Below are 24,197 nucleotides of genomic sequence, written 5' to 3'. Positions count from 1 at the left end.
AATAATTTCTATGAAAAATTTTTTTATACGTAAATTATTTTTAATAAAATAAACAGAGACTCAATGTGTATCTTTTTTTCCATGGAAACAATGGTTGGAAGAATTGATTCGCAAGCACTCCACATAAAATGTTGTACTTTTAGTGGAACATTCAGGCTGAAACCAAACTGCAAAGGGCCCTACAAGATAATAAGAGCTTTGGCCTCTGGAACATTTAGGCTCAAGGAGATGATGAATGGGAAAGCTATAAAGAGAGCTTGGAACATAGCCAACCTCAAGAAATATTACTAATTAGTAAGAAAAAAAAAATATAAACCTAATAAGAAACTTCCCCAACCTCCAAACAGAAATGGATAGATATGTTTTTCGTAGTAAGTTGAAAAATGGAAATTTTTTTTTACTTTAAAAATCTCTTATTCTCTAAACACAAAATGGAAGTTTTTAAAACTTTCAAAAACTTTTTATTACTTGATAAAGCGTTATGATTCTACTTTCTCAACCTCCAAAGAGGAATGGGCAATTCACCTTATAAAGCCATATGCATCGGTTCCCCTTAAAAGAGGAAAGGGGTAAGTCTGCTGATAAGCCACATCATATTCAATTTTTCTCTGAAAAGACCAACTATAATTTCCCGTGGCTCAAACACCAAAAGTCAATCGAATCATTCCCTCATATTTATGTAAGAGACACTCTACTATTCATATTAATAATTCAAACAAATTTTAAGTTAAACAATTACACATTATGATCACTGCGAAAGGAAATATGCTAGTTTGCTGAATAAGTATTATTTTATGGATGGATTAAAAAGTGAATAATTAACTTGTTTGATTTTGAAAATATAGAAATTAAGTTATATAATTGTTGGGATTATAAATCTTATATCAGAAAAGTATAAACATAAAAAGATAAATATAAATTATTAGACTGCAACATTAGCTTTGTTATTTATTTTAATGTGTAAAGCAATCTAATTACTTACATAAACCTGAATTAAAATGAATTAAATTGTAATTTGATCAATACTCTATCCAAATTTAACAATATTTTGCTAAATATTAGAGACTAAATTATAAACTACACAAAATTAATTAATTGATTCGGTTTTTCACTCATTGCAAATGACCCTTATATAAATTAATTATAAAAATTATTTTTATTATTTTTATATGAATAAAAAGTTATTAACTCTAATATATATATATATATATATATATATATATATAAGTATTAAATAATTTAAATTAAAAATATTTTAAAATATCTATCAATAACAATACAAATAATATAAAAAAATTTTAAAAATTAATATAACCTAAATTTGCTAATGAAATATAAATAATAATTGCTAGTTTACTAACAAATTAATCATTCCTCTAATTCATAAGCAAACTGTTTTATAAAAATCAACAACGAATAATTGAAGTTAGTTTACCTGTAATGCGAGCAATATGTAGGGAATTGAACAGGTTATACTATTTCCAATAATGGACTCTTAATGGAAAGAAGAATCTATTATATTAGACTTAACGTTTTTGAGAATTTAAATACGCAAACCCACAAATCAAACCTTTATATTTCCATTATTCATTAATTTATTGGTATCCTAGTTCAAATTAATATCTATTAATTATTGAAATCCCCTCGTGATCTTTCTGAGTAAAAGCTTAGTTAGCTAGCTTCACTTAGAATCTTTACACCCCACCAAAAAAATTAAAAAAAAAAAAGGGGGAAGAAGAAGCAGCTGCAGCAGCAGATTAGCATCTGGTTCTCTTCTATTCGCCCAAGAGATCGAACGAATATATCACTAACTTTGACAAAGAACAGTTCCTCCTCGTCATCAATTAATCATTGTAGCTCAATTACAAAAACCTTTTATCTAATTGCCATTTCCATCCTCTCAAACCAAATGATAGCAAAAACTAGCAAGCTAGAAATGGCAAGTAGAAGAGATATTAGATGCAGCTGGTGCGGTGTGCAGCTACTAGTGCCACCAGAAGCTCAAGCCATTAGATGTGCAGTGTGCCAAGCCATTACCAGGGTTCAATCCTACGACCCTTTAACTCAAGTCCGCGACTCCATAAACCAGGCAGCTACCCGGATCATCAACATGGTGTCTAGCACCATGACTGGTCCGGTGAGTAGCTATCCCGTGGCACCCGCGGTGGGGACCTGTGGTTATGGTTATTATGTTCAGCCACCAAGGCCAGTAATCTTGCCTCTTCCTTCACTCCATGGAAGGAAGCGAGCAGTGCTTTGTGGGGTGAGCTATAAAGGGAAGAGCTATAGGATGAAAGGAAGCATTAATGATGTGAAGTGCATGAGATATTTTCTTGTTGAGAAACTGGGGTTTCCTAGTGACTCCATACTTATGCTCACAGGTACATAAATTCTATATTCAAGGTAGATTTAGCATGCTTTTATCATAAAAACTCTGAATAAGCCTTGAGAAGAAAGCAGGTGAATAGGTATATATACCCACTTTTTCATAGTCTAAAGATTTTACATGAATCTGCAGAAGATGAGATTTGCCCACTCAGGATCCCAACAAAAGAGAACATGAGATTGGCTATGCGATGGCTTGTTCAAGGTTGTCAACCAGGAGACTCATTAGTGTTTCACTTCTCCGGGCATGGTTCAAAGGTGCCTGATAATGACAAGGATGAGGCTGATGGTTTTGATGAAACTTTATGTCCTCTTGACTATGAAACTGAGGGAATGATAATTGATGATGAAATCAATGACACCATTGTAAGGCCTATACCTAAAGGGGCTATGCTTCATGCCATTATTGATTCCTGTTATAGTGGAACCATACTTGATCTACCATTTGTGTGCAAGATGAATAGGTAATTAACTTTTTTCATTCTACTTGGCTTAACATTCTTTGTCTTGGTTTTCTAAGGAGAGGGTCACCAAATGCATTACTTTTTAGGGAAATTACTCTTTAATCCTTTTAATGAAACTAATTATTTAGGGCTCTATTTTGAAAAATACATTAATTAATCTTTGTATTTTTTGTTCTGATATTTTTTTATCTTTCTAGTCATTTTAGGTATTAATTTGAATTTCATTATATCACTCTAATTTAAAAAACACAACTATATAATCACGTCGCTTGAATTTTTTAGTCTCATAATAATAATTTCTCTCTCCTTTCTATATATTAACTAACATAAAATTTGATTTAAAATAAATAGAGTGATTAATAAAAAATAGACAGAACAAAAATACAAAACTAATTAATCTATTTTACAAAATATAAGGACCAAGTAGAGATGACAATGCAGTGGGTCAAGGAGGGGATCGCTCCCCTTGTCCTCACCCTACAGGATTTTGAGGTTGGAGCAGGAATTCCCCTACCGGGAAACAGGGTAGGGCAGGTTTTCCCACGAAAATTTTTCTTTTTACTTTTTTTTTTAATTTATTATTATATGATATAATTTCATTTTTTATTAAAAATAAATTATATAATAATTTTAATTATATATTTATATGTTTTGCTAAAATTATAATATTAAAATACATAGAAAATAATAATATACAGGGCAAGTTATTGGAATTTGGCATAAGGAGGTGGTCTTTGCATCCCCGTTCCGCACAATATTGAAATTGAAAAAAGTTGATCAAATTTGAGCGGGTGGAATCAAATTGAGTTTGGAAACAATTATCATCCCTAGGATGAAGTGGTTAGTTTATAAGCTCAAAACCCTGTCCAAATTAAGTGATGCACTTATCATCAGGCTAAGTCTATGGATACTATGTTAATTAATTTTTTTTGTTTAATAAGATAATTGTTGACATTTCCTTGGTAATGGTTGATTAGGGAAGGATACTATATATGGGAAGAGCAAATATGTTCATCAGATACTTACAAAGGCACAAGTGGAGGGTTAGCCCTTTGTTTCAGCGCTTGTAATGATAATCAAACTTCTGTGGATACTACAGTGAGTAATCACTTGTTTTTATATCTTTTTCAACACCAATCACACTTATAAATCATACATTACACTTACATAAAGGAAGGCACTCTGCGTACCAATTGTTATTGGTTTCAAGATACAGGGCAATGTAAATCAAACGAGGAACTGATCATTATTTATAACTGAAAAATAAGACAGAGGAAAGACAGGGCAAAAAGAGTTTAAAGTGAAGATTAAAGACAGGTCTCATTCAATAACTATTGGTGTGAAACGTCTCAATTTTAATGAACAGATATTATTTTTAAAGCTCAAACATTTCGGTTCATTATAAATCTAAGATACAAACAGGTTGGTTCTATCATACATCTTGTGTCTTGGGTCTATCATGCTGAGCCAGGTTTAGGCAAGAAAAATCTGAACATCACGTTGTGTTGTTAGTGAAGATTAAAGTGAAAGTATGTGCAGGCATTGTCAGGCAATGCTTCAACTGGTGCCCTTACTTACAGCTTTATCCAAGCAGTGGAAAACGAACCTGGATTAACATACGGTCGCTTGCTTAATGCCATGCGCCAGGCTATTCGTGGGGCTAAAACTGGTGGATTACGCCTCAGTGGTCCTATTGCTGCTCTAATTAACAGAGCCCTGTTTAATACAGAGTTAACGCAGGTATATATAATTAATCATACTACTTCACATTTCATCTTTTATATCATTTTGCAGACAATACATATTTATTTACTTGTTGATCTTGCAGGAACCTCAATTGTCTTCGTCAGAGAAATTTGATATTTATTCCAAACAATTTTTACTGTGATGCTTGCTTGTTTGCAATGGCTGTTGTATAAAAGTTAGGTTGCAACTGTTACAGGCTTGAACTCATACAAGAATGAGTCTAGCAATCCTTAAATTAAATATTTGTTGTAAGATTTGTGCAGAGTCAATATACTCATTAATTCAAGTATATGCAAAGACTTTTTTTTATTTTTACATTTTAATTTATTAATATATAATATAAATTTATTTATTTAAAATTAAAATATAAGATAGAAATATAAGTTTTAAACATAATTGTAATAATATATTTATATTTTTTATTAAACATATAATATTGAAATACTTAAATACATAAAAATAAATTAATTTTCAATAAAAAATAAATTATTTTTAAATAAATAATAATAATATGTTATTGTACAAGAGTTAAGAGATTTGGGGTGGGGGAAAGATTTCCTCCTCCCGCCCCACACTATATCGAAGTCAGGACAAAATAAAAAAAAAAAAATTAATCAGATTCTAGAATTTTTGTCTTCCCTAATAATTATTGACAAGTATTTACTTTGTTAAAACAATTTCAATATCCCAATACAAAGTATTTCCCTCAATACTTAGAAAGATTTTCCCTATTATTGTAATACATGGTCTAGATTTTTTTTTTGGTTTTTAATATGTTTGGTGGTTCTTGATTGCATTTGAAGCATGCAAGAAGACATCATTATAATTTCTTTAAAAAAAATGCAATCAACTAACAAAATAACTAATTTTCATATATTATATTAAATTGCTAACCTAATAAAGAGATTCATTAAAGTGTTTTATTTGGATAAATGATTTAAAAAATAATAATAATTGATTGAGAGTCTATGTTTAGTGTTTTTCCCTTTAGTAAAGATGACAATTGAAATTGCTTTTGAAAAGGCAAAGGTTCATTAATTAGGGCCAATTGTAAAAAAAAATCCTAAAATTTACTAATTTTTGCAATTAAACTTGAAATTTGCATAATTGTCAATTAAACCCTCACGTTTGATTGATGTTTCAAATTGACCTAACCATCAATAAACTGTTAGTATACTTAAAAGGAACTCCACGTCAGCTATCATATCATCATTAAAAAAGTCACATCAGAAACTCCAAATCAAGTTTAATTGCCATAAAAACCATGAAGTTTACTAATTTTTGCAATTAAACCCTAAAATTTACATAATTGCTAATTAAACTCTCTTATTTCATTAATATCTCAAATTGCCATAGCCGTCAATAAACCATTAGTATGTGATACTTGGGAGGTAATTGTAATGGTTTTTATTTTGACTATTTTGGTTGAAAGTTGTACTTTATAAGTTTATTGATAGCTAATATTAATGAGCAATTATTTTAAGAGAATGACTGCTCTTTCTTCCAGTGGTTTGATACACCTTGCAATGGAAGAGAGAATGAGTTATTTATGCATTTATTTCAGCAAAGAAGTGCTCTTAAGGAGAATGTTACAAAGTTAAAGGAAATTTATGACAAAATCACTGAAAAATGGAAATAACTCAGTGAAAAGTGTAATCAAGCAGAGTTGAAGTGTTGACAAAAACGGAAAAAAAAAATTAAGGAAGAAATAGTTTATTTGAAAAAAGAGTTGACTATGCAGAAGAGGAAGAATTTGATTTTGTTTCATTTTGCTCTGTTTATAAGATTGTATCATATTATTATACATATGTACAGTAACAATGAACAAGTTTTGTTAATGTTGGCTTGAATGTATAGGTTGATAAGAATGGAATGGGGTAATTATATCTGCAAAATAGAATTTGGCTTGTAATTTCTAGTTTGTTGAAGTATGCTAATAGTTTATTGATGGTCAGGTCAATTTAAAATATCAACAAAACATCAGAATTTAATTAGCAATCATACAAACTTCAGAATTTAATTGTAAAAATTAGCAAACTTCATAGTTTTTTGGCAATTAACACATATTTGGGTTTTATGATGCAGCTTTTTCAATGATGATATGGCAGCTGACATGAAATTTTGCTAAGTATATTATAGTTTTTTGATAGTTAGGTCAATTTGAGATATTAATTAAATGTAACGATTTAATTGATAATTATGTAAACTTCAAGGTTTAATTACAAAAATTGCCAAACTTCAGAGTTTTTTTGGCAATTAACCCTTATAATTATTATAACCCTAAAAAGTTAGCCATCATTTTTTTTTAGTTCTTCAAAAAAACTGCAATGTAATTGTCAACTAGCGGGTTTATGTTTAGGTTTGACCAATACTCTTTTCGAATTTAACATCAAAGCTCAAATTGGGTTGTGAATTTTAGCAACCCATAAGGCTGTATAATTGTGTCCGTATTGGGTTAAAATTATAAACTAATTGTCAAGTAACGATCATGTGGTTGCACTTGAGGGGGAGTGTTAGGATTATAAATCCCACATCGATAAAGTATAAACAAACATGGGTAAAAATAAGTGGTTAGATTGCAATGATATAGATTGACGAAATTGCATGTTTGGTTGGAGGGTAGAGTTTACTTGCTTTATTGAAATTTAAAGGAAGCAAAATGATTATTAATTGTACAGAGTTTCACTTAAGTATGAACTGGTTGAAATGATTAAACCTTGAAATTTGATTTTTGAAGTTGTAATTGAGATGATTAAATTATAGCATTTGGGTAGAATTATTCTTTTCTGAGTTGATTTATCTAATTTACTACCACATTTGAAATTTTTAGGTTCCATCAAATCTCTCATTTGTGCTTTATATGTTCTTTTGCTTGAGGACAAACAAAAACTCAAGTTTGGGGGTATTTGATATATAGTATTTCTATAGTGTTAATTGTATTAATTCATGTAAATATTTAGTCTTTTAATTAATTTTAATTACATTTTATAGTTTTATTTAGCTAAAAGTTAATTTTTTTCATTTTAATTCATGTTTGTTAATTTTAAGAAAAATTATAAAGAAGAGTGAAGAATTGGAGAAAGTCAGAAGATCGCAATGCCAGCCATGAGATTCTTATGGTTGCCTGTGTGATTGAAGGATCAAGCATGGCTTCTTGTGAGATGTTAATAGGATGCATGGCTAGCCATAGGATTGCTTCCTACACACATGGCTGGCCATGTGATGGTCTTTTGTTGGTATTTTTCACACAATAAATTTTTGACACATCATCAAAAGTGGGAAAATGATTCAAAAGAGATGGTTGTTAGAAATTTGAGCAGAGGACAGGAAGAAAGACATTTCTTGGAGAGTCTCTTAGCACCCAAACACTCTAGAAAATTCATTATAGAGAACGAACAAGAAATTAGAGAGAGTTTTCTTGGAGCATTTGGAGGCTAGAGTAAAGATTCTTCATCAAGCACACTTAGAGTTTATTCTTTTTATTCTTTTCCTTTCTTTTCTTTTATTTGAAACTCGTTTGTTAATTTGATGTTTGGATTTACTTTTATTGATTTTGAGTTGATACTTGAGAAAATGAGTGGCTAGATATTTTAGCTAGAGATTTGATGTATCTTGACTTGATTTAATCTCTATATTTTAATCTAATTTTCTCTACTTTGCTAATAGTTGTTGTTTTTGAGTTTAATACTTTTGAGTATATTAGCCAAATACTTGAATGTTGTTAGATTTATAATTTATGGTTGGAAAACATAATTATGAGTTTGATTGGATAATAACTATTATAGATTTCAATTAAGAGTGGAAACTAAGATTGGGTCTATGGAGTTTTGTTGAAATAGTCTTTTTTTTAATACTCTAATTAATTGAGTAATTCTCTATCGGGAAATAGGGGTTAATTCTTTAATTAGAATGTTTGATGATGCCTGAAATGAATTATTAAATGCTTTTGAATATTAACTCTTACAAGAGTAGTTAAAATTTATTATTAGACAAAATTGATTGAGATTAATTATTGGGTCAAGTGAAATCAATATCCTTAGCCATTTTTATTTGAATTTAAACCCAAAATTTTTATTGCTTTTATTAGTTAATTTTCAATTTTAGTTAGTTTCATTTTTAGTTCAATTTTAATTTCTTGAATTTAATCCAATTCGATTGTTTGGATATTAGTAAAATTAATATAAATTTTGATAATTAAAGACAATTCTCGTGAGAATGATATCTTACTCACTCTTTATTATTTATACGAATCCGTGCACTTACTAACGCGTATCATACAATATTGATTTGGTTAATCATTTTGATATGTACAGCAATCTAATTACTTATATATGCCTGAATTAAAATGAATTAAATTATAATTTAACCAAAACTCTCTCTGAATTTAACAGCAAAAAAGAAGAATTTGTCTTATTGAAGACCCAAAAATAATAAAAGTCGGATTCATCGCTAAAGATTTTTAGTGACGGCTATAATTTATTGCTAATTAATTAAAAAAAATTAACTTAATTTAACCACGAATTTTAGTCCATTATTAAAGCGGTAGCAATGTATCCATCACTTCACTTATCAATGTCAATAGTGATGGAATTTCGATTCGTTGCTAAATTTTTTTTTAAATGTATATGCAGATCCATCTCAAGATCTTGACCCTTTCACTGGGGAATCAGGACCCTACGCGCAGTAGTGCACCAGCGATCATAAGAGAGTAGGAGATCAGGCCAATCAGAAGAAGGGCAACAAGTGAAGTGTTGTAGCCACAAAGACAAGACTTGCTCCTGCTCCTCTTCTTGCTCCATCATTCCTATGAGCTCTTCCATTACTTTCTCTAGCTCTGCCCTTTCGCTCGTGCTGAGGACAGGTGCATCGGTGCCAGTACTAGCTTTGCATAACAATGGCAACCAAGCCACTAGCATCTTCTTCCTTACTTGCCTTTGTTGTTGTTGTTGTTGTTTCCTTCTTCTATTTCTTCTAGTCCCCAATCTTTGGCTTGCTTGAACAGAGATGCTGCATATGTTTTTTCAAGCACTTCAAGTTATAATTCTATCCTAACCTTCCTATATAATTATATATATGCACATGAAACTAAAGTGCAAGAAGGGTTATTTTTAATTATTTTTTAAAATCATGTTCACTCTATTTTATCAAATATCAATATTAAAACAAAAATAGATCTTATTATCCTATGTATCAAATTTTGTGTCACTAATAAATATGTTATGAGCATGTGGTTTCCCCCTTGCAATGTTACAACTAATTAAAAGAAATTGACATGTATAATTTGGTGCATATATAGTATTTATAATGCACAAAAATTTTCACTAGTTGAAGTGATCAAATAAATTACTCTCCCTATCCACTTTTATCTGTTATTTAAGATTTTTGTACGGTAATAAAGAAAACAATTAAAATCACTTAAATTATAACAAAATATTCCTTAATTTAACTAAATTACATTTTATCTCAGTTAATTAAGAGAGAGAGAATGTGTTATAATGGGTTTTAGGAAAATGTACAAATAATTATTGTCACATTTGAATTTTGCATGGTAATTAAGGAAATAATTAGATAATCTTATTTTTATAAAAATATATTAATAATTGACTAAATTACCCTTTATCCCACCTGACTACTACTTATATAAATATTTATTGTATTTAGTAGAGAAAAAAAGTAAAATTAAAAAAAAATAAATAGTTAATGTTCATTGAACTTCTAAATGCGACAGATAATTTAAAAAAAATCTAAATGCAAAAAATAAAAATGAACGGAGGAAATATTATATTTAAAAGAAATAAGAGTAAAATTGAAAAAAAAAATTAATACCTGTAAAAATGAACGAAATAATAAAATTTATGCATATATATTTAAGTTTTCATTTAATGGTATTAAAAAATTGTGAAAATCGCAAGAAGTGAAAACGACCAATGTGTCAATCAAACACGAGTAGAGGTATTTCTTGTCCCTACAGACTGATTAAACAACTTCCAAACTTCTAATTAATGTCTGTTTGGAAATGAAACTATCTAAAAAGGAAGAACTCAATATTTATCAGTGCACAACTTGCTTTGTTTTTCTTTTGCCGTAACTGAGAAGCAATATACAATCTACGACAATGACATGATACACAAGACGTTAATGCTGCACACAACTTCGCTAATCCTAATGTTAAATTTATTAACTTCCGGATGTACCCAATTGGATCATATACTGTCCCTCTATATTTTCTATCTTCATCTCAACTCTTAGTTTTCATTTGTTGGTGGAAAACAATCAACTTTTGACTCTACGTATCATTGCCCTCATGCAGCTTGTAAAATGCGAGGCTGGATGCACCTCTATCACTAGCAATCGCTTTTGGTAGAAATAGTGATACATGAATCTAAGACTTTCCAAGTTAAAGGTGCTCATATAAGTAACTTGTAAAGAAGCTGTCAACTTTTAGAACTAATCTGTTCATAAATATTTTTAATTAAGCAGTCAATTGAATTTTGCAAACTTGTAATTTTAGTAAATCTAAATATTATGCGATTTAATTAGGCACAATTAGAGAACAATTAACAACATAACTTACCTGATACCTTGACCGAAGAACTCTGTAGCCGCGGCTCAGCCGAGAGAGCGAACCAAGCCAAGTTGGTGGCAGAGGCCCACCTCCATACAGCTTCCTCTCCGCAACCGCATGCAGCCAACTTCTGAGACAACCACAGCAGCTCAGCCGCCAACTTCTCAGACCATTTCACTGCCTCCCTTGGCCTCCCACCCAAGGCCCCCAGTGTTCCTTCTTTGACAGACCTAACCGCCTTGAAAACTCGGTTCAACTGGCACCGAACTTGCCCATACCCTAACCCAACACGGCCATTCACCACCGGGTCATAACCGAATTCCATCATAGTGGCTTCAAGCTGGCTAAGAGTCCTTTCAAAAGCAGCCGACAAACTTGTACGGTTGGCTAAACGCAAAACCTCAACATCCCCACTCTGGTTCTCCTCTATAAGCTTCTCAGCTAAAGATCGAACATAGCCAACCTCAAGAAATATTACTAATTAGTAAGATAAAAAAATTATAAACCTAATAAGAAACTTCCCCAAACTCCAAACAGAAATGGATGGATAGGTTTTTCATACTAAGTTGAAAAATGGAAAATTTTTATTTACTTTAAAAATCTCTTATTCTCTAAATATAAAATGGAGGTTTTTAAACCTGTCAAAAACTTTTTATCACTTGATAAAGCGTTATGTTTCTACTTTCTCAACCTCCAAAGAAGAATGGGCAAATCACCTTATAAAGCCATATGCATCGGTTCCCCTTACCTCTAAAAAGAGAAAAGTGGTAAATCTGCTGATCAGCCACATCATATTCAATTTTTCTCTGAAAAGACCAACTATAATTTCCTGTGGCTCGAACATTGAAAGTCAATCGAATCATTCCCTCATATTTATGTAAGAGACACTCAACTATTCATATTAATAATTCAACCAAATTTTAAGTTAAACAAATACACATTATGATCACTGCAAAAGGAAATATGCTAGTTTGCTGAATAAGTATTATTTTATGGTTGGATTAAAAAGTGAATGATTAACTTGTTTGATTTTGAAAAAACTGAGATTAAATTATATATTTGTTGGAATTATAAATGCTATGTCAGGAAAGTATAAATATAAAAAGGTAAATATAAATAGTTAGGCTATAAAATTAGCTTGGCAAGTTATTTCAATGTGTAAAGCACTCTGATTACTTACATAAACCTGAATTAAAATGAATTAAATTGTAATTTGATCAATACTCTCTTTAAATTTAATAATATTTTGCTAAATATTAGAGGCTAAATTATAAACTACCCAAAATTAATTAATTGATTTGGTTTTTCGCTCATTGCAAATGACCTAACAATACAAATAAAAAAATTTTAAAAATTAATATAACCTAAATTTGCTAATAAAATATAAATAATAATTGCTAGTTTACCAACAAATTAATCATTCCTCTAATTCATAAGCAAACTGTTTTATAAAAATCAACAACGAATAATTGAAGTTAGTTTACCTGTAATGCGAGCAATATGTACGGAATTTCCCAATAATGGACTCTTAATGGAAAGAAGAATCTATTGTATTAGACTTGACGTTTTTGAGAATTTAATTACGCAAACCCACAAATCAAACCTTTATATTTCCATTATTCATTAATTTATTGGTATCCTAGTTCAAATTAATATCTATGAATTATTGAAATCCCCTCGTGATCTTTCTGAGTAAAAGCTTAGTTAGCTAGCTTCACTTAGAATCTTTACACCCCACCAAAAAAATTAAAAAGAAAAAAGGGGGAAGAAGAAGCAGCTGCAGCAGCAGATTAGCATCTGGTTCTCTTCTATTCCTCCAAGAGATCGAACGAATATATCACTAACTTTGACAAAGAACAGTTCCTCCTCGTCATCAATTAATCATTGTTGCTCAATTACAAAACCCTTTTATCTAATTGCCATTTCCATCCTCTCAAACCAAATAATAGCAAAAACTAGCAAGCTAGAAATGGCAGGTAGAAGAGATATTAGATGCAGCTGGTGCGGTGTCAGCTACTAGTGCCACCAGAAGCTCAAGCCATTAGATGTGCAGTGTGCCAAGCCATTACCAGGGTTCAATCCTACGACCCTTTAACTCAAGTCCGCGACTCCATAAACCAGGCAGCTACCCGGATCATCAACATGGTGTCTAGCACCATGACTGGTCCGGTGAGTAGCTATCCCGTGGCACCCACGGTGGGTACGTGTGGTTATGGTTATTATGTTCAGCCACCAAGGCCAGTAATCTTGCCTCTTCCTTCACTTCATGGAAGGAAGCGAGTGATACATGTATTTTGCATTGTCATTTAGGTTTAATTTCATAACCATTTTATTTATTTGTTAGTCACTTTTAGCTAATTTTGTTAGTTATTTAGATAGTTTTTCATAATTATCAATTTTTTGGTTAAATTGTAATTTTTGCTTTGTTTTGTAGGTAAAATAGTATTTTTGAGGGACTAAAAAGAAATTATGCCAGTGAGGAGTGATTCCTATAGCCAAAGATGTCAAAAACAAAGCTTGAAAGTTGAAGAATGCAAAATGGCTGAGATGTGAATAACCTGCTGCACAAGTTGTGCAGAACGCACAAGTTGTGCAGTTCTGCACAAGAAGAAGAAGCAAATTCTTAAACCTGCTGAAATCTGTATGACTTACCTGCATGACTTATGCAGGTTCACGCCCTGCTTATGCAGCTTCACAAAAAACTACATAATTTACCGTATAACTTATGCAGTCTCATGCCCTGCTTATGCAGCTTCACTGAGGGAACAATTGCTTTGGCCGAAACTTGCATGACTTGCTGTATAACTTATGCAGCTTCACGGAAACTGCATAACTTGCCACATAACTTATGCAGTCTCACGCCTCACTTATGCAACATCACAGGAAGTACCTGGAACCACCAAATTTGCTCAGAATCTACATAAGAAGCTTGCATAACTTGTGCAAGTCTTCATAATGAGCTGGCAGAAGAATTTTTGCACATAAATCCCTTCCTCAAACACACCATTTTTAGAGTTATTTGTCAGAAAGTATAAATAGTTCCCTTAACTCATTTTGAAAAGGGGGGGAGAATAGGAAGAAAGAGAGGAAGACAAAGAAATGGGCAGAAAAATAGAGCAGCAGTCGACTTCCATTTTTGGGAGCAGAATCTAGCTTCTTCTTCTCTTCTTCACCATTTTCTATATTTTTTGTACGGGGTTTCTTTAGTTTTAGTTTATTTCCATGATTTATTTCCTCTTTTACTTAGAACTTCTTGTGTTAAACATAGATTGTGAGTAGTTTTCTTTGATTATGGAGTTAGGGATGTAATATTTGAGTTATTTTTGTGGATTAGAACTGGGTTAATCCCAATTTAATGAATTTATGAGGTTTAATCCATTTCTTGTGTGCTTATTCACATGCTTAATGAAGGGCCCCATTAAGTTATGTTCTTAATCTTTTGTTGAAGCACCGAAAGGAGAAGACCAAGTGATAGATAATCAAGAAATTAGACTTAATTAGCTTAGATCTAGAAATAGACTAAGGATTAAGAGGGATTAATAGATCGATTAAAGAACTTAATGGGTCTTAGTTGATTTTAACTCCACGAAAGTAGGATTAAGTTAATTAAGGTACTCTTTGTCTTACTCAAAAAAGATTTCAAAGGATTTTAGAATTGGTCTCCTTTAAACCCATAAATTTCATAGATTGAGCTAGCTAGGAAAATCCCAAATTGATTTAAATATGAACCATTAACTCCATAATCGTCTTTTATCAATTATTGCTTGGAATTTTAATTTTGAGTGTTTAGTTTAATCTCATTTTATTAATTTTCATTATTAATATTATCAATTTCTTTATTTTGTGAATTATTAAATTAGTCATTGTTCGAATCTAGTTTTGTATTTTTATACCTCATGCTTTTATTTGTTTGATTAAAATACAATTTTAACATAGTTTATTTTACATCAAAAATTCAATTGAAAACTCAACTTTCTGTGGGAACGATATCTTTTTCTATACTACTTGAAGGACCTATGCATTGGCGGTAGTCCACATCAAGTTTTTGGCATCGTTGTCGGGGAGTTGTTTGTTTAAAATTGAATTTTTTATTGTTTTAGTTATTTTAGATTTTTATTTTTATATATTATCTTTTCACTTTGTGTTTTTGGTTGTTTTCATTTTGTTGTTTGATATTAGATGATTTGGTTGTTTAGTTAATTTGAACATTTTCTTTTTAATTTTCTTTATTATTACTTTACTTTGTGTTTTTCTTTTTGAATTTTTATTTTATATTTCTAATTTTGTTTTCGTTTGCTTATCTTGTGAGGTTAATTGAAATGTTTCATGTACAAGTCTTCACAAGTTTTGCTCAACTGCACTTGGAGCCCTTCTATGCTGCTTGGGAAAGATTCAATGATATGGTAGAGAGATTTTCCAACCACAACCTTTTAAATCAGTCTCTAATTCTTTGTTTCTACAATGGTTTGGATGAAGCAACAAGAAATTGGGTAGATTATGGAGCTTGGGCAATTGATGATCATGTTCTTCAAAGAGGTTATGAGGATGTCATTTACTTATTGAATGACATGGCGGATTTTGATTACCATTGGCATTGGGACCCTTCGCTGTAAGGTTGGAATCACCAATATCCTCCATACCACTACCAATCTAATACTTCACACCAACCATTTGAGTTTGAAGAAGAGAAAGGAGTGGGACTTGAAGAGGAAGAAGATAAATTTGAAAGTTTCTTCAAACAATTATTGAAGATTCAAGAAGATCAGTAAATGAAACTTAAAGAAATGGTAGTTGAATTGGATGATCTTGAAACATCAATGAAGAAAAAAAAGCTATCAATCAAGATGATGAATGGACCTTATGAGGAGGAACTAAAAAATCCATATGGGGACAATGAATTTAGCTATGACAAAGCTTCATGGGAATTTGAATCTGTAGAAGAAGTGGAGCCTCAATTAGAAAAAGAAAAATCCCTTGAAGATGAGTTACCAATAGAGTTCCCATAAGAAAAGAAGTTACTTAAAGAAGAAATGGAATTTAAAGTTGAAGAAAACTACTCTTTTATCCTTGGAGGGTTATTGGAAGAGGGCTTATATGTAAATGAGTCAAAAATGAAGTTGGTAGTTGAGGAGATTGATAAAACCATCAACTTGAGGTCAATGATGGTGCTTAAACATACACCATTGGAAGACCCTTTTCTCTCATGGACATCTCCTTCACCATTTTATATCCTCTATGAGCTAAAGTTTTCTTCAACCCAAGCATGTAATTCCACTCTAAGTATTGTTCGTGCTACATACAAATTTGCTTCAAATTTTGCCAATCTTGAGGGCACTTTATATCAAGATCCATATGTCATGTTATATGACAATTATTATGGAAGGAAGCCGCTTTTTGATTAGCATACATGACAAGGGTCAAGCTAATGACCATAACTTAGCGCTCTTGGGAGGCACCCCAAGTTCTTTTTTTATTTTGTTTAGGCTAATTTTATTTTATTTGTTTTGTTTTTCTTAGTTTTCAATCACCCTTAGATTTTATTTTTGACAATTGTCCAATTTTGCTTTATATAGATGCTTTCTAGATGGAAGATGAGAAAATGCAGATTGAGGGAGTTTTCTATTCTTTTAATATGTGCTTATTAGGTTGCATAATTGATTTGGCTCTAAATTTGATTTGTGCTTATCATGCAGCATATTTTGTCAAATTGGCAAGAATGAGAGTTATTGTCAAAAGCTTGAATTGTGCAAAAGGCATCATTTAAAGGAGTTCATCTCTTGCTTTTCATTCTGATAAGTGGTTGAGGTGATGTAACCAATTTATTTTCTTGATGTTGATGTTTGATGTGAGAGGGTGTGTTTGGATTGAAGAGTTGAATGATTCATTTATTTATGGAATTGAGAATTGAGTTGGTGTGTATATTTTGATTTAATGTGTTGGGTTTGAAGATAGATTTTTGAGATGGATATTTCTTGTTGCAAATACCAATTTGGTTAAAATTTGAGCTTTAAAATGTGTATTCTTTGAATGAGAATGAGTTGGTATTGTTTGATATGGTTTTTAGTATTTTAATATTGCCTATTAAGTGTAGAAATTGAGATTTCTGAAAAATTGACTGTTCATAAGGCAAATTCTACAGAAAACATAGTTCAAAGAGCAATTATGCAGTATTTGCTACTGTTCATATGCATATTTGTACATAAATTACTATTCACAGCAGAATTTGGTGCTTACATTTTGCAAAAACAGTGTATTTGTTCATGTTTGGTATTAATTTTGGTGTTAATGAAGTTTATGTAGTTGATATTTTTTATTTCAATTAAGTTTTAGACACCAACAACTATTTTTGGAATGCATTTTTAAGTTGTAGCACTATTCATATTTTTTTATTTACTCTGCTGAAAACTGCACAGTTTGATGCACAGCTTATGCAGTTTTACTACTACTTACCAATTGTGCAGAAAACACTGTTCATAATGCATATTTCTATAGAATTTCTGCAGAATTTACTATTTATGATAGTTTTTGCACAGCCCATGCACTAACTTATGTAGCAACTCATTTTTAAAAAATTCATCCACTTTAATAGCATTGTTGAGGCACTTTTCAACCTTAATTGTTTCCAATTGCCAATTCTTCATTCAAGGTAAATTCTTCTCACTTTTTGCAACATAATATACATCATCGCTATCACAAGTAAGCTTTATTTTTATTTTAACACTGTGGGATATTTCATAACTATTTTATGCACTTGCTTATTTTAGCCCTTACTTGTAATTTATTAATTTGTTGCACTTTTATGCACCAACTTTTTGCATTCCATCCCATCTTTGCATTTATTTTGACATTGAAGACAAATGTCCACTTTGAGCTTGGGGGTGTATATAAGATTTTTACTTATTTTTGCTTAAAAATTTTTTTTTAGCATTTTAGTCTAAGTGCATTTCATTTTATACAATACATACATCATACATTCATATTGTAAATATTTTATACACACATACATACATACCATACTTCATATAGGAGCCATATGGAAAATTTGCATATAAATTTATTATATTTAGTTAATGCATTTTTCATTTTTAGGAACCATGCATTCATGAAATAAAGATTTTGCCAAGTCCCTTGAGTTATGCAAGCTACTTAGTAGAGTGAACTAGTTTACCTTTGGTTGGATTTGTGGATTGTAAGTTTCCTAAGAGGTGCAAAGTTTTGAAGTGTTTATCCTTTGCCTATATCTTCTTAGCCAAAGAGCCACCCAACTAGTCCTTTAGAGATTGGAGTGTTTAGAGAGAGTTATAGGATAAAAGGTAGTCAAGTGATGTCTCACATATCCTAGAACAAATTTTCTAAACATTTCAAGGCGAAATACCAACTTGTACTTGAAAAGGGAGATGATTAGGCATTCTTTGATCGCAACCCTCTTATTTTAAACTTTTAACCTTCCTTTTTATTATAACTAACTCTTGTAAACCCCTTTGAGCCTTCATATTCTAATTTTTCTTGAAACCCTTATTGCTACCTAGCCAATGAACCAAACACTCCAACCCTTTTCTTGAGAATAATTATTTATAACATTAGGTACACTATATATTAAAAAAAGAGAAAAAAAAATAATAATGAAAGGGAGAAGAAATGCTAGTCATCTTGTAAAAGTGCTAGTATATCACACCTTACCCCTCCGTAAGGCATAACATGATCCCGTAGTATACTTAATGAATTACTGAACTTCGCCTACCGATAACTCATTAATACACTACAAGGGATTTTAAACAAATTTTTATTCTCTTTTTAAAGTGGTGAGCAATTTTGACAGTATTAAAACCCTTTAATAGAAGTTAAAATAGATAATATATATTTAACCAATTTAAAGTTTTCACAAATTTTATAAAAATTTCGGTAGAGTGTCATTTATAATTGGGAAAAATCAGTTCTTCAAAACCTGTAAAAACACTTCCAATAAATTTTCAATCCCAACCCCAACCCCAACTCCAATATAGTTCAATAAAACTCAAATCAATTTTACAATCTCAATCAACTCATTATTTGACAATTACAAAAAGAAACTTACATAATTTATTAAATAAGAATAAAATTTTTACAGTACAAAGATTTATACAGATCAAAAATAAATTTCTAAAATTATTTATACAACTGCTCATGTCAAAAGTACATTCATACAGTTACATACACATCAAAAAAAAATTTACAAAGGTATAATCTATATATCCGATGAAGATCCAAAATACTAGTCACTTTAACTCACAAGCAGCCTACTCTGCTGCTTTATCTATCTCTTTACCTGCGACAGCAATAAATAGCTATTGCTGAGCCAAAGACTTAGTGGTGCACAACATAAAGAAAAATTATAATTTAAACAATAAATAAATCACAATTAAATCAATTGAGGTGTTGATTCATAAAATCATGCTCAATTTCAAAAGGCAGAAAATTTCTTAAAGAAATCCAATTTCATTTCACAATTCACCAATTAATGATTTTAACAATTCACACAGTTTTATCATGACACCAATGTTCAATTCATCCCAATAGCCTAAGGCTAATGAGGAATACCATAGCTAGCTAGCAAAATATATGAGTACTCATTCTATTCGTCCTCAACTGGCACACACCTCAACACTTCAGCCAGAGAGGGAATTCAAAACCAATTCATCCCACTAGACAAGCTAGTGAGGAATTCAATCGCATAATCATGATTGCTGTGGTTTCAAACTATTTTACAATTTCTAAGTATCAAAGCATTCATCAATTTTCCATATAAATAAATTTCTCAACATTAAATCAAATTAAAATATCAATCAAAATTCCACAAGAATTTAGTTATTGTGCACAAACCTTGTATGAGTCGCCTCTAGGCCTTGACTCACTTTTCCTTATCATCCTTTCCAGTCTCTTTTTCAACTGAAACACACAATTTATAGTGTTTCAGTATCATGTCTCACAATTAGTCCAACAATTAATGTCATGCCTATTTAATTGTACTCCTAAATTTGCTTAAAATAGAATTCTTTGAATTTTGCATTTTGGGATTACTATTCATTATATTATTCAAGTCAAAATATTGACTTTTTCATGCAATAGGTATGTTAATCCTAAATACACTCACATCCCACATTTTGGGCGTCAAATTTGTTGGTATTTGTTGCCATTGCAATTTCTAAGCTCCCTAAGAGAAATTGTAAATTTTCAGTTTTGGGTCATTGTGTTCTACTGTTCTATTGGTCCAGTTACAGTGGGAATTTGGCCAACTTTCCTTCATCAAAGTTGTTTCTTATTATCTTAGCTTTAATTCCCTTTTTGAATCACTCCATTTGAAGTTTTGTAGCTCAAGTTATGTTAATTTCAAAGTGGCTGGCCGGATTGGTTTTAACCCAGAATTCTGGGTACCAATTCTGTTCTGGCAGTTTTGGTGTGCCGACTACAGCTCACTTTTTGGATGGGTTATGGTCATAATTTGGGTTTTTGTTCATAAAAGTTGTAGTTCTATGTCTTAGCTTTCTATCGGTATAAAATTCAGGTCATTTGGACCTTCCTACACCAAGTTATGGCCAAATGAATAAATATTGTTTATTTGGTCATTTCTGTACAGTGACAGTGTGCCTAATCCAAGTTTAACCTAATTTTTCACTAACTTAAAGTCATTTTCAAGGCAGGGTTTCTACACAAAAATTGTGGCTTTATGTGTCTAATTTCATCTCAAATTGGCCTCACACCAACTGGAGCAGCAGAATTTCAGTTTTGGTCCTCTAAGTGGACCAAGGTCGGGCTATCCAGAATTAGACCCCTACTAATCCGAATTCAATGTCACTCCTCACCATTCCAACACACCCCAATTGGCCCCAATTGACCAAATGGAGTCTCAATTAAGTCAATTTGTCTCAATTCGAAAAATCCCAAAATTTTCCCCCAATTTTCATAAGCCATGAACCCTAATTTTTTTCCACTTGATTAAATTCTTACAATTAAAGTGTATAAACACTATCTGCACAGTAAATCAAGCTTAATTACACTTTTAATTGCATTAATGTGACACCTTTTACTTGTCTATAGTGTAGACGAGCAAGATATGCCACACAGTATATCGAAACACTATAACTTATCTCATTGATATTTATCTGTTCTTAATTTATTTATTTATAGTTATTAAGTGAAATTTATGAAATTGATCTCATTTAGATCATTTATTGAAATTATAAATTAATTTGCGATTCCGAAAATTTTATAAAAAATCTGACAGAGTGCCGGCTATAAATGGAGAAAATAGTTTTTCGAAACCTGTAGAAAACACTTCCAATAATTGTTCAAATCACAACTCTAATTATCACATCAATTTTCAACAATTTCTCAATAATTCCTCCATTTGTCATTCATTCATTTCACATCATTATCATGCTCAAATCATAAATAAATACTCATATGTTATTTATAAACGCAAGGTTACAAACACTTACATTAATACAAAATTATATTACATAGGTTTCAAATATACATGATAAAATAAGAGTTTAATTACAAAACTTACAAAACTCACAAAATACAAAATGGGACCTAGTGTCCTACCAATGTACTGGAGCCTGATAGGTGACTCTGACACTATGCAGATCTGTAGCCTCACCCAGTCTGTGGTCTGCTGAGCTCTCTATCAGTCTCTCCAGAACTTACGCGTGGCAAAAGCAATGCGCTAAGCAATACTGCTTAGTGGTGCCAGTAATAAAATAAAAAGAACTAAAATGATGTAAGCATGCAGAGTGTATGCATGTTTTTCATACGGACAATTTCTGGTACTTATTTGTAGTATTATTCATTTGGTACTTTTTATCCCAATAATTTAATTAAAATTTATAAATCTTATTTTTAGTTGCCCAAGTAACCTATACTCGATGACTGGATTGGATAAATGGGTAAACTAACACTAGGAACCAAGTACCTCGGGCAGTCACACCATCGGTCACAATGTGTCTCCCAGTGTGCAACAGAACAGCTAATGAGCTGTAATAAATATTGGGCACAAGGCCAAGTATCACAATAATATCAGAATGGCTAAAAACCATAAAATCACCGAATAGCCACTCAAGCCATAAATCACATAATAGCGTGATGCCATATGTAGTACTGCTATTCGAACCCTATTGGCATGTCAACCTATCCAACCCAATCTTACTAGGTCTACTAGGGCATATTACAAAATTCTTGATTAAATTTTTGTGTTTAACATGTAAGATTACTATTCATTTTACCATTTGAGTCAAAATGTTGACTTTCCCATACATAATAGTTACATGAGTTCTAATCACATGAAATTACCACATTTTGGTTCTCAAAAGTGTTGGCATTAGTTGTCAATCAATACTTCAAACCAATAGGAAATAAATCAAAAATTTTAGTTTTGGGTGCTAGAGTTCACTATTCCATTAGGCCATTCTACAGTGAGAATTTGGCCAAAATGTTCTTATTCAAAGTTATTCTTTATTGTGTATTCTTTAATTCCCTTTTTGAATCACTCCATTTGGAGTTTTCTATCTCAAGTTATGGCCATTTTACCATAACTGGTCGGATGGACTTTTACCCAGAATTTTTGGGCAATTCTGGTTCTGCCAGATTTGGTAACTCAAATTTGGTTAGCAATTTCATTTGGTTAAGTTCAGAATTGGAGTTTGTGTTCTACATGAAAGTTGTTCTAAATTGTCTAATCTTTTCATTGATATAAATTTTAGGTTAATTGGACCTTTCTACACTGAGTTATGACCAAATGAATGAACATTGTTTATTTATTCATTTTGCCCAAGCAGAATGTGTATTACCCGGATTTGATAAATTTTTAGGTCAGTCTATTGTGGTTTCTGGGTAGGGTTTCTTCATCAAAGTTGTGTCATTATGTATCTAATTTCATGTCCAATTGGCCTTGCACCAATTGAACCTACACAATTCCAGTTATAGCTGCCCAAATCTGCTGGACTCACACCTAGTCCTACAAGTCACACTAGGCAGCATACCTAACTTCAATCCCCATGGCACAAATCACTTCACTTCCTAATCACACATAGCCAAATGGTCACTAATTGACCATTAGAACTTCCTTTCACCAATACATGAGCAAAACTCAAATTTGTGCCCCAAACCCTAACTCCAATTTCCAAATTACTCAAACAACATGTAATCTAATATTCTAATTATCAAATTCATATTCAATTGCATTAATTCACAACTAAAACTCACTTGAATCATTAAAACCCTAGAGTACCCTAGGCTGCCAAAATTTTAAGTGAACTTTACCATGCCTAATTTGCTTTCCATTTCATACTTTCTAACTTAAATTAATGTTTTAACAAAGGATATAAGGAAAGAGTAAACAAAAATGGCACTAACCTCTTTGGAACTTCAACTTGAGCTTGAAATTCTTTACAATTCCTTCTTCTAATGGCTGCCTAAAGATGATTTAAGATATGAGAAAGAGCTTTAGTGAAGAAAGCTTAGGGTTTTAAGATGAAAAGGTAAGGTTTGGCATGAGAGAGAGAGAGAAGCTCTTCAATGGTGGAGGAAGAAGATGGCTGCCGAATTTGGGAAGAAACAATCTGGTTTCTTTTTATTTTTTTATCATTATTTATTAAGCGTTTATCCTCTTAAAATTTTTGTCAAGCTCCCATTGGTTGGCACTTTAATTTATTGTAAATTTTAATTTAAACTTTATGACATCATGGCTTATGTCATAAGTCCAATTTTTATTTTAAATTTTTTTTCTTTTCTACTCATTTCTAATTTAATTTTTAGCAATATTTATTCACATTTTATGTCATATAAATTATTTATTTAACTGGACAAGTTGGCCAAAGATCATCTCTGAAGACAAAATGACCAAAATGCTATCTGTTTGGCTTATTGAGCCAAAATCGTCTGTACCGATCTAAAAATTTTTCTAATCATTTTCTTGGCATTCTAATGCCATCGAAATCTCAATGACTCTTCTCTGGAGTCTCAAAAATTATTTCATGAATTTTCTCCTGGGTTTAGGATTT

The 24,197-nt window shown here is 31.3% G+C and overlaps 1 protein-coding gene and 2 pseudogenes across 1 annotated transcript; 2 read left to right on the top strand and 1 right to left on the bottom strand.

Annotated features, from left to right (window-relative positions):
• Positions 1-1,772: 1,772 nt before the first annotated feature.
• On the top strand, positions 1,773-4,910 carry LOC110667509 (metacaspase-1). The gene is made up of 5 exons (XM_021828376.2): positions 1,773-2,381; positions 2,519-2,849; positions 3,827-3,947; positions 4,389-4,589; positions 4,678-4,910. The coding sequence occupies exons 1-5, from the start codon at positions 1,910-1,912 to the stop codon at positions 4,735-4,737; spliced, it is 1,185 nt and encodes a 394-aa protein (XP_021684068.2). The 5' UTR covers positions 1,773-1,909; the 3' UTR covers positions 4,738-4,910.
• A 4,130-nt stretch (positions 4,911-9,040) lies between these two features.
• LOC110667532 (uncharacterized) lies at positions 9,041-11,766 on the bottom strand (annotated as a pseudogene).
• A 1,363-nt stretch (positions 11,767-13,129) lies between these two features.
• LOC131182479 (metacaspase-1-like) overlaps positions 13,130-24,197 on the top strand; it is a 50,922-nt pseudogene continuing 39,854 nt past the window's right edge.

Source organism: Hevea brasiliensis, chromosome 8 (assembly GCF_030052815.1).
Source record: "Hevea brasiliensis isolate MT/VB/25A 57/8 chromosome 8, ASM3005281v1, whole genome shotgun sequence".
NCBI lineage: Eukaryota > Viridiplantae > Streptophyta > Magnoliopsida > Malpighiales > Euphorbiaceae > Hevea > Hevea brasiliensis.
This window is presented reverse-complemented; position numbering and strand designations above follow the sequence as displayed.